The sequence below is a fragment of the Neoarius graeffei genome, chromosome 5, assembly GCF_027579695.1.
Source record: "Neoarius graeffei isolate fNeoGra1 chromosome 5, fNeoGra1.pri, whole genome shotgun sequence".
Classification (NCBI taxonomy): domain Eukaryota; kingdom Metazoa; phylum Chordata; class Actinopteri; order Siluriformes; family Ariidae; genus Neoarius; species Neoarius graeffei.
In genome coordinates, this window is record NC_083573.1 from 39,327,721 (window position 1) to 39,340,196 (window position 12,476).

Genomic DNA, 12,476 nt, shown 5'->3' on the forward strand with positions numbered 1-12,476 from the left:
AGGATGCTGTAAATGCATCACACAGTACTGCATGTGCACGATATAGATGCTCATGCTCATATATTCCATCCATTATCTGTAACCACTTATCCTGTGCAGGGTCGCGGGCAAGCTGGAGTCTATCCCAGCTGACTATGGGTGATAGGCGGGGTACACCCTGGACAAGTTGCCAGGTCATCGCAGGGCTGACACACAGAGCCAAACAACCATTCACACTCATCTTCACACCTACGGTCAATTTAGAGCCACCAATTAGCCTAACCTGCATGTCTTTGGACTTTGGGGGAAACCGGAGCACCCAGAGGACACCCATGCAGACACAGGGAGAACATGCAAACTCCATACAGAAAGGCCCCTGTTGGCCACTGAGCTTGAACCCAGAATCTTCTTACTGTGATATGACAGTGCTAATCACTACACCACCGTGCCCATGCTTATATTTAAATTACCTTTTTTTTTCATCCCACATGATCTGAAGGTTTAGTCCTCATAGGGACAGATATGTTGGAAATACATTAAATGACCAAAGGTTTGTGGACAACTGATGATCACACCCATATTTGGGTCTTCCCCAAACTATTGCCACAAAGTTGGAAGCACACAGTTGTCTAGGATGTCTTTGTATGCTGTAGCATTACACTTTCCCTTCACTGGAATTCAGGAGTCCAAACCTGTTCCAGCATGATAATAACCCAGTGCACAATATGAGGTCCATGAAGACATGGTTTGCCAAAGTTGAAGAAAGTGAGTGACCTGCACAAACCCCTGACCTCAACCCCATTGAAAGAAAGCCTTTGGGATGATTTGGAATACCAACTACATGCCAGGTCTCCTTTCCCGACATCATTGCTTGACCTCATTAATGTTCTTGTGGCTGAATGGGCAAATCTTCACAGCCATGCTCCAGAATCTAGTGGAAAGCCTTCCCAGAAGAGTGGAAGTTATTATAACTATGAAGGGGGACTACCTCTGAAATGGGATGTTCAGAAAGCACAGATGGATGTGATGGTCAGGTGTCAGCAAAGTTTTGGTCATATAGTGTATATTTCAGAATCTGAAATCAGCCAGACCCCGCCTTTCGCCCGTAGTCAGCTGGGATAGGCTCCAGCTTGCCTGCGACCCTGTAGAACAGGATAAAGCGGCTAGAGATGATGAGATGAGATGAGATGAGATGAGATGAGATGAAATTAGCCAGTTTAAAATGATAAATTGGTTTATTAGTCAGTAAATTTTAGTAAATTTGCTAATAATCTTTACTGGCTTGGTAGTTTAGTAAGTACCTAGTCATGTCTGGCTATCTAGTATTGATGAGTCTTATTGTGAAATTATATATCATTGAGCAGGAAATCAATGTGATGTGATGTTTTTGCACCTGACAAATGCTCTCAAATGGATTTGGCTCTGATCAACTAATAATTGTTGTTTACAGAAACCACATTTTTTCTTTATATTGCATTACTACAACCCCAATTCCAAAGAAGTTGGGACACTGTGTAAAGCATAAATAAAAACAGAATGTGAAGATTTTCAAATCATGGAAACCCTACATTTCATTGAAAACAGTGCAAAGACAACATATCAAATGTTGAAACTAAGAAATTGTATTTTTTTTTTGAAAAATATATGCTCATTTTGAATTTGATGTCAGTAACACATTTTAAAAAAGTTGGGACAGGGAAACAAAATACTGAAAAACTTGTGTAATACTAAAAAAAAAAAAAAAGGTCAATTGGCAACAGGTCAGTAACATGATTGGGTATAAAAAGAGCATCCCAGAGAGGCTGAGTCTCTCAGAAGTAAAGATGGGGAGGGGTTCACAGCTCTCTGAAAGACTGTGTGGGCAAACAGTGCAACAATTTAAGAATAACGTTCCTCAATGTAAAATTGCAAAGAATTTGGGGATCACATCATCTATGGGTCATAATATCATTAAAAGATTCAGAGGATCTGGAGAAATTTCTGTATGCAAGAGACAAGGCTGAAAACTGACGCTGTGATCTTCAGACCCTCAGGCAACACTATATTAAAAGCAGACACGTGTCTGTAGTGGAAATCATTGTATGGGCTCAGGAACACTTCAGCAAACCATTATCTGTGAAAACAGTTACTGCATTACTGCATCCACAAATACAACTTAAAGCCAGATATAAGCAATATCCAGAAACACTGCCACCTTCTTTGGGCCCAAGCTCTTTAACGATGGACTGAGGTGAAGTGGAAAATTGTCCCAAGGTCTGACAAATCAAAAGTGGAAATTCTTTTTAGAAATCATGGACACCACATCCTCCAGGCTAAAGAGGAGAGGGACCATCCAGCTTATTATCAGTGCACAGTTCAAAAGCCAACATCTGTGATGGCATGAGTCTGCATTTGTGCACATGACATAGGTAGCTTGTACATCTGGGAAGGCATCATTAATGCTGAATGATATATAAAAGTTTCAGAGCAATATGCTGCCATCCAGACAAAATCTTTTTCAGGGAAGGCCTTCCTTCTTTCAGCAAGACAATGCCAAACTGTTTTCTGCACATATTAAAACTGCATGGCTCCATCGTAAAAGAGTCTGGGTGCTAAACTGGCTTGCCTGCAGTCCAGACCTGTCACCCATCGAAAACATTTGGTGCATTATGAAGTGCAAAATATGACAAAGGAGACCCTGAACTGTTAAGCAAATGAAATTGTATATCAGGCAAGAATGGGACATTTCTCTTTCAAAACCACAACAATTGGTCTCCTCAGTTCACAAACATTTACAGATTGTTGTTAAAAGTAGAGATGATGCGGAGACTTCCGGTTGCAGGTGGCATGGAGTAGACTGGAGTTCCGCGGCTCCTGAGCATTTGTCATTAATATTTTAACTTATTTGCAAGGTACTTAACTACCCATTGCGAAATTCTGCTCAGTAAAGTTTGAGACTGTATGGCATCACCAAACTTCGTTTAATTGAACCGGAAGAAACAAAGTTTATCAAAGTGAGTAACCTCATGGCGAAGGATAACGTTAACAAGATGGAGGAGGCGCCGCTCACGCTACAAACACTGAGAGACGAACTTCAGCTATCTCGTCAAGCCTCCCTGAAAGACTTTAAAGCTGAAATTGTCACCCTTCGTCAGGATTTGTGCAAAGACATAGAGGCGCTTCGGACGGAGACAATCTCCAACACTCAAAAGTTACGTGAAGATGTACAGGAGGAAATTGTAAAACTCCAGAATTACCATAAAGAAGTAACTACGGAGCAGGCTAGTATGGGACACCGTCTAAACGACGCACTGGAACAGATTGCAAGACTTGAGAGTGAGCATGGCTCTCTTTCAGGCGAGCTGAAACGCTTACAGGAGAAATGTACTGATCTTGAATCCAGAAGTCGGCGACAAAATTTAAGGATAGTTGGTGTCCCTGAGGGAGTTGAAGGAGCTAACCTAACCCGTTTCTTACAAGAATTCTTGTCGGAGGTGTTGGGCCCTGAGAACTTCACATCTCCCCCCGTCATCGATCGTGCCCACCGATCCCTGGCTCTGAAGCCGAAGAAGGGTGAGCGCCCGCGCCCCATCATAGCACGATTACACTACTTCGCCGAAAAGGAGCGGATCCTGGGCATTTCCAGAGGAAAGGGTCGGCTACTTTATCAACAGTCCCCTGTTCACATCTTTCCCGATCTCCCTGCCGAGGTTAGCAAGCTCAGAGCCGCCTTCAACCCGGTGAAGGCAAAGCTGCGTGAGGCGAAGATGGACTACAGTTTATTCTTCCCTGCTGTCCTCTCCGTGAACATCGACGGTGTCCGGCACAAGTTCAACACTCCAGAAGCAGCTGAAAAGTTTTTTCAGACAAAGATCGCCCCGAACCTAGCTGTAGAAGGGTCATGTGAGTAACGAAATTGTTATAGTTCTAATGCGCCATAGGTGGTAGTTTCCCCCCCCCCCCTCTTTCTCGTTATGAGCTAGCCACCTATTAGGGCTTGCATTTGCAGGTCCAAAGCCCTCAGCTATTTTCATTTGAAAAAGACAATACTAGAGCGTGCCTGCCAGTGCCACGTTTTTGCCAAGTTTCACTTTGCTGTCACTTTTTTTTTTTCTATGTTGATTTGTACAAAACGCATGTGGTGGACTCGATGCATGCACTCAGTTTACTGGGCTGGACTGGACTGGAGTAATGCCCTGGCCTATGATTTCTATATAGCCTAGCCTACATGTATACTTCTATAAGATATAGTGTAATGTTTAAATAAGCTGAGAATTTAAGCGCATGTAGCACTATGGCTAGCCTATTATAGCAGAGCAGCCTTGAATCCCAAAAGGCCACTTGCACTTTGGTTTGCATGTTTAATATGCCACAACATAGGCCTAGCCCATTTTGGGGAGCACTTTTATTGGAATTCATATTTAATGGATTTTTTATTTTATTTTATTTTTTTATTTTATCTTCTGTCATATTTGGACTGGGCTTTTTCATGCACTGTCTGCACCTGATAGGCTCACTTGAGAGTAGCACAGTGCCATTTTTAATTTAGTCCAGCTTTCTTTATTTTACTCCACCATTGAATAGGCCATGGAATGTAAATGCAATGGGTTAGATTGAATTATAATTATCTATGTTTATAAAAAAAAAAAGGGAGTCGAGTTAAACAGGTGTTTAAGCAAGCTCTGAACTAGCTTAGGTGGTGCAGCGACTGTACCATGTTTCGTCCTAAGGTAGGCCTATTTAAGTTGTTTGGTCCTAAGGCCTTTCAGTTGGGGAAAGGCAGGAGTGGGTGGGGGGTGGGGTGTTTGTTTGCTGTTCTTGTTGCTGTTTGCATGTCTCTCATCTTACAAAAATGCCGCTTTGTAAAAAACTCATGTCTGAATTAAGTACAATAATAGGGAAAACACATGGTAGCTATGACTTCTTTTGATGCTAAAGAGGAATGCCTGGTGCAATTTGTCAGTTGGAATACGAAAGGTCTTAATACAGCTATGAAGCGGGGTAGAGTCTTGGGCCATTTAAAAAAACTTAAGACTGACATAGCATTCTTACAGGAGACTCACTTGAGGAACCAAGACCATTTTAGGCTACGAAAAGGGTGGGTTGGTCAGCTTTTTCATTCAACATTCCACTTTAAGTCTAGAGGGGCTGCGATTCTAATTAATAAGAACATTCCTTTCATTTCCTCCTCTGTTACCTCTGATCCACATGGTAGGTTTGTAGTGGTGACTGGGTCCCTATATAATACCCCCCTTACATTAGTCAGTGTGTACGGTCCTAATTTTGATGATGAGCATTTCTTTTCTACATTTTTTGCATCTCTCCCCGACCTGAACACCCACCGCCTGATTATAGGTGGGGACTTCAATTGCGTCTTGGATCCCAAGTTGGACAGGTCATCCAATAAAACCCAAACATTGACAAAATCTGCCAAACTAATTAGATCCTTTATGGACACCTTTAAAATTACTGACCCCTGGAGGTTCAAGTATCCGACATCTCGTAGTTATTCCTTTTTCTCCCCAGTTCATCATTCATATAGTCGAATTGATTATTTTCTTATTGATTGTAAACTTGTCCCTGCGATTAGGCGGTGTGACTACGAGGCTATTGTTATTTCAGATCACGCCCCGCACCAAATGCAGCTGGCTTTTTCCAACAAACATATGCCCAGGACTTGGCGCTTTAATAATTTGTTACTAGCAGATAAATCATTCACAGAATTTTTAAAATCCAACATTGAAGTGTTTTTGATTATCAATGACACAGGAGAAGTGTCCAAGAGCACACTGTGGGAAACTTTGAAAGCCTACCTTCGTGGCCTGATAATTTCCTACAGTGCGGGTACCAATAGACTGCATGCTGAACGTATCTCCAGTCTTACCCATGAGATCTTAGATTTAGATCACTCATATTCTGTATCGCCCAGTCCTGATCTTTACAAACACAGACTAGCTTTGCAAACAGAATTTGACCTGTTATCCACAAATGAAACTGCACAGCTTCTGTTGCAAACACGCCATAGATCTTACGAGCATGGAGAGAAAGCTGGGAAACTTCTGGCCTTACAAATCAGAAAATCAGCTGCCTCTAGAATGATAACTGAAATTCGTGCGCAATCGGGGCAAACAATTCTTGATCAGCAGGATATTAATGGAGAATTTGAACAATTCTATACACACTTATATTCTTCAGAGTCTGAAGGTGATCCCTCTTTAATTGATGATTTCTTCAGTAAGTTGAACATCCCGACTATTTCCAAAGAGGATAAGGCACAACTTGAAGAACCTCTGTCTCTTGAGGAACTAAATAACGCTATTAAGAGCATGCAAACCTCTAAAGCTCCAGGTCCTGATGGATATAGCTCTGAATTTTACAAAGCCTTTTCAGATCTCCTCTCTCCTGTACTTTTAGATGTCTTTAATGAATCATTCAGCGCTAATACACTTCCTGCCACTTTTTACCAGGCCTGCATTTCCCTTTTGCTAAAACAGGATAGGGACCCTCTTGACCCAGGTTCATACAGGCCCCTCAGCCTTTTGAATGTAGACACAAAGATATTAGCAAAAACTTTGGCCACCCATTTAGACAGGGTCCTTCCCACAATTATCTCACAGGACCAAACGGGCTTTATTAGGAATAGACTTTTATTTTCAAACCTTCGTAGACTCTACAATATTATTTACACTCCCAGCCCTTCCTCCTGCCCAGAGGTACTCCTTTCACTAGACGCTGAAAAAGCGTTCGACCGAATTGAATGGGATTTTCTTTTTTCTGCGTTGGACAGATTTGGATTCGGCAAAAAGTTCATCTCTTGGGTCAGTCTTCTTTATGTTTCCCCATCGGCTTCGGTTCAGACTAATGCTTTCAGGTCAAATTATTTTCCCTTGCGGCGTGGCACAAGACAAGGGTGTCCTCTTTCCCCCCTATTATTTGCACTTTCCATTGAGCCTTTGGCCATTGCCTTACGTTCACTCAATGGCTACCAGGGAATATTCAGAGGAGGGAGAGAGCATAGAGTGTCATTGTATGCAGATGACCTGCTCTTATATATTCAGGACCCTCTCACATCTATTCCCAATATTATGTCTGTTTTGAAAATTTTTGGCAAGATTTCTGGTTACAAGCTGAATTTATCTAAGAGTATACTGTTCCCCATAAACAACGCTGCTCAGGTTGTGTCTTATTCTCAGTTCCCATTCAGGTTGGTTAATGGATCTTTCAATTATCTGGGAGTAGTTGTAACAAGGTCTGTCCAGTCACTGTTCAAATTTAACTTTAAACCTTTATTTGATCGCACTATTAAGGATTTTGGTAGATGGTCCCATCTTCCTATGTCTCTAGCAGGGAGAGTTAATGCCTTGAAGATGAACATTCTTCCTAAATTCCTGTTTCTTTTTCAAACCATCCCCATCATCATTAATAAGTCTTTTTTCAAACAATTAGACAGTGAAATATCTAGTTTTATTTGGAATAAGAAAACCCCTAGAATTAGGAAAGATTTTTTGCAAAGACCTAAACGTTCTGGGGGCATGAGCCTTCCAAATTTTCAGTATTATTACTGGGCCTGCAACGTACGAGCTCTCTCTTTTTGGGATCAGACCCCTGACTCAGAAGAACAACCTGCCTGGTTGCAGATTGAGCAGGCCTCATGTCATCCTACTTCCTTGAGTGCGTTGTTATTCTCTTCCCTTCCAATACCTGTCGAATATGCCAAATCCAATCCTGTAGTGACAGAATCACTGAAAATTTGGACTAAAATAAGACAACACTTTGGCTGGCATGCTAAATCTCTTCTAGCCCCTCTATGTGCAAATCATCACTTTCATCCCTCTTTGTTAGATAATTCTTTTCAACTATGGGCTCATAATGGGGTCTCAAGAATGAAGGACCTTTATATTGATGCTATTTTCCCATCTTTTGAGGTGCTGCGTAGAAAGCTTAAACTCCCTCAGTCTCATTTCTTTCGTTTTTTGCAAGTTCGTGACTATACAAGATCTAATACAAACTCTTTCCCTAATGCTCCCACCCCCACCCAGATGGACTCTTTATTTTCAGTTGATCCTTCATCTAGAGGGGTGATTTCATACTTGTACAACCACATGTTTAGCCAGATAGATGTATCTCTAGATTTTCTGAAATTTGCTTGGGAGGAAGATTTGGGCATTGACTTGACAGAGGAGCAGTGGATGGGAGCACAGGAGGGGGTACACTCAGCATCCATTTGCACCAGACACGGGCTCATACAGTTCAAGGTGCTGCATCGCTTGCATCTCTCCAAAGTCAAGCTTGCTAAAATGTATCCTAACATTGATCCCTTATGTGACCGTTGCAGGGCATTTCCAGCTACACTGGGTCACATGTTTTGGCTGTGTCCAGAGTTATCAGATTTTTGGGTTTCCATTTTTAAAACCTTATCTGATGTTTTTGGTCACACACTTGAACCAGATCCGGCATTGGCTCTATTTGGGGTACTGAGTGAGGACAGTCCTCTAAAAGGGTCTGCGTCCATGGCAGCCAGGTTCATAGTTCTCTTAGCACGCAGATTAATTCTCTTGAACTGGAAACAGACACGCCCTCCCTCTCATACAGTATTGATCAATGATATTATGCAACATCTTAAACTGGAAAAACTGAAATATACTCTCAGAGGTTCTACTGATCGTTTTTATAGGACTTGGCAACCCTTTATAGACTATGTTGAATCCAGGCATTCCTCTTAACTTTTGCTACCTATATGAGACTATAGTATTGTAATGATTTTGATGTAAAGCGGCTCATTGTTGACAACAATGCTTGTTTGTTGGTGTTGCTGTTGTGTGTGTATGTATGTGTGTGTGTGTTAACATGAAAAATCAATAAACAGAAGAAAAAAAAAAAAGTAGAGATGATGCAACACAGTGGTAAACATGCCCCGTCCCAACTTTTTTGAGACATGTTGCTGACATCAAATTCAAAATGAGCATATATTTTTCAAAAAACAATAAAAATTTCTCAGTTCCAACATTTGAAATGTTGGTTTTGTACTATTTTCAATGAAATATAGGGTTTTCATGATTTGAAAATTATGGCATTCTGTTTTTATTTCCAGTTTACACAGCATTCCAACTTTTGTTGGAATTGGGCTTGTATTATGCCCTAAAGCACAATGTACAAGAGCAATGCTTAAATCTGCTGTGTGTAGATTTTGGGGGTTAGAAGCCCTATCTGGTAGAAAATACTATTAGCAGAAAAACATTGTTTATTGGGTAGTATGGTGGTGCAGCGGGTAGCGTTATTGCCTCCATGGTCTTTGGTTGAATCCTGAGCTTGAGTTATTGTCTGTGGGCAGTTTGGCATCCTCTCCCTGCTTCTACTGTATATGTGTGTCCTTTCACCTCCCAAAATCAGAGCCAATGGTAGCAAGCGAGCTACTTAAGTTTAGCTAGCTAACAAAAGCCTTGTTGTAGAGGAAGAGGTTTAATCTCTCTGCATGCTGTTTGCTCATAGTGATGTGAGTTTAATTACTGCCCACAGTAAAGCATGTGACTCTAAGGCCAATATCAGTGAGCTAGCTTTTTCTTATATGATTAGTGTATTTTGTTACCCAATCCAATGCCTGTATTTTAGTCAATTAGCCAATATTAGCTGTCTCTTTTAAAGAACAACATATGTAGATCCAAAATCAGTTTGGAGAATGATGAAATGTTTGAGATGATTTGAGAAACTATATCACAGAAGCATTTAAAAAATTCCACCCAATCTAACCACAGCAGCTTTGACTCTGATTTACTACTACAGGCTTGCCATGGAAACGCACAGCAGCTTAGGAACATATTGTTTCTTCCCTGACTCTCTCTCTTTTTTTTAAATTAAAAAAGGTATACTCTGCAGATATTAAATCTATGTATGTAACACATTTGCTGTGCATTTTGGGAATGTGTGTGAGGTGGATTCTGCCAGAAAAAAAAAAAGTGACTTTTGTTATTTTCATAATACACACTGATCATGCATCAAAAACATTGAATTAGGGCTAGATTCCCCTCTAATAATAACATGCTAATGCATGCGTACAAGACTCACATTCATTGCATGTGCACCTATACACAATGACATCCATAGAACACATATCACCTTGATTAAAAACAGTGAGAGTATAGTCATATTTACATTCACAAGCACAAATGTACACGCACACATGTGGTTACTGATAGCTGAACATACAATTTGAACCATCGTGTTAAGTTATTCCGACACAGAGGCACAGTCATGGAGAAAGAGAAAACAGCAGAAGACATACTGCATCTTGTACGAGGAGACAGGTGACTGGAGACGGTAAGACTGCATGATGTGGTCAAAAATATCTCATTGTGATTATATTCTGACATTTTGAAATGATTTGACAAGGTATATAAATAAACATAGACAACACGAGGCAGGACTGTATGATCTCAGCAAAGTGCATACATGTCTATTAAGGAAAAATCTTGATGGTTTTTAAAGGCTTCATTTGCCTTGATAGTGTTATAATTAGATTTTACTGCACCATTGCACCAGATGTCCTAAATATGAATGCAATAATTAACTCCTCTCATGATTGATATAATTACAGATATAAATTTTGCAAGAATCTGTGATGTGAATGTGTGTACAGTGTATTGCAAAAGTATTCATCCCCCTTGGTGTTTGTCCTGTTTTGTTGCATTAGAAGATGGAATTAAAATGCATTTTTTGGAGAGTTAGCACCATTTCATTTACACAACATGTCTACCACTTTAAAGGTGCAAATTGTTGTTTTATTGTGACACAAACAATAATTAAGATAAAAAACATAAATCTGGAGTGTGCATAGGTATTCACTCCCCTTTCGTATGAAACCCCTAAATAAAAGCTGGTCCAACCAATTCACTTCATAAGTCACAGAATGGGTTGATTAAGATCCACCAGTGTGCAATCAAAGTGTCACATGATCTGTCACATGATGTCTGTATAAATCAACCTGTTCTGGAAGGGCCCTGACTCTGCAACACTACGAAGCAAGCAACATGAAAACCAAGCAGCACTCCAAACAGGTCAGAGACAAAGTTGTGGAGAAGTATAGATCAGGGTTGGGTTATAAAAATATCCCAAACTTTGAATATCCCAGGGAGCACCATTAAATCCATTATAGTAAAATGGAAAGAATATGGCACCACTACAAACCTGACAAGAGAAGGCCACCCACCGAAACTCACAGACCAGGCAAGGAGGGCATTAATCAGAGATGCAACAAAGACACCAAAGATAACACTGAAGGAGCTGCAAAGATCCACAGCTGAGATGGAAGTATCTGTCCATAGGACCACTTTAAGCCATATACTCTACAGAGCAGGGCTTTATGGAAGAGTGGCCAGAAAAAAAGTCATTGCTTAAGAAAACACATTTGGGGTTCGCCCAGCAGCATGTGGCAGACTCCCCAAATACATGGAAAAAGATCCTCTGGTCAAATGAGACTAAAATTGATCTTTTTGGCCATCATGGGAAATGCCATGTGTGGTGCAAACCCAACACCCTGAGAACACCATTCCTACAGTGAAGCATGCTGGTGGCAGCATCATGCTGTGGGGATATTTTTCATCTGCAGGGACAGGAAAGCTGGTCAGGACTAAAGGAAAGATGGATGGCACTAAATACAGGTCAATTCTGGAGGAAAACCTGTTTGAGTCGTCCAGAGGTTTGAGACTGGGACAAAAGTTCACGTTCCAGCAGAACAATGACCCTAAACATACTACTAAAGCTACACTGGGGTGGTTTAAAGGGAAATAGTTAAATGTCTTGGAAAGGCCTAATCAAAGCCCAAACCTCAATCCAATTGAGAATCTGTGGCATAACTTGAAGATTGCTGTACACCAATGCAACCCATCGAACTTGAAGGAGTTGGAGCAGTTTTGCCTTGAGGAATGGGCAAAAATCCCAGTGGCTAGATGTGCTAAGCTAATAGAGACATACCCCAAGAGACTTTCAGCTGTAATTGCAGCAAAAGGTGGCTCTATAAAGTATTGACTTTTGGAGTGAATACCTATGCATACTCCGATTTCTGGGTTTTTTTAATTAATTATTCTTTGTGTCACAATAAAACAACAATGTGCACCTTTAAAGTGGTAGGCATGTTGTGTAAATCAAATGGTGCTACCCCTCAACAATCCATTTTAATTCTAGCTTGTAATGCAACAAAACAGGACAAACACTAAGGGGGATGAATACTTTTGCAAGACATTGTATGTGTGAGCTGTGGTTGGGGAATTAATGAACCTCAGGAGCAATGTAGTCCGGAGTGCCACAGAACGTCCGTGTGGTGTCTCCCTCCATCATGCCTTCTCTGCACATCCCAAAATCAGCAATCTTTATGTGGCCCTCACTGTCTAACAGCACATTATCCAGTTTCAGATCTCTACCAGGAGAGACAGAGAGAGAGAGAGAGAGAGAGAGAGAGAGCAAACGTTTCCTTGTAAGGGTCTGTCATACTGCACAGTATATGAAGCGTTAATAGGTTTTCCTGT

At 41.0% G+C, this 12,476-nt stretch overlaps 1 protein-coding gene across 1 annotated transcript in view; it reads right to left on the reverse strand.

Moving 5' to 3' along the window:
* Nucleotides 1-12,476, reverse strand: part of prkcg (protein kinase C, gamma) — a 69,804-nt gene that overhangs the window by 22,895 nt on the left and 34,433 nt on the right. Inside the window, exon 12 of the mRNA XM_060920507.1 lies at nt 12,229-12,367. Within this exon, the coding sequence (XP_060776490.1) occupies nt 12,229-12,367 (139 nt within the window). The remainder of the gene's footprint in view (nt 1-12,228; nt 12,368-12,476) is intronic.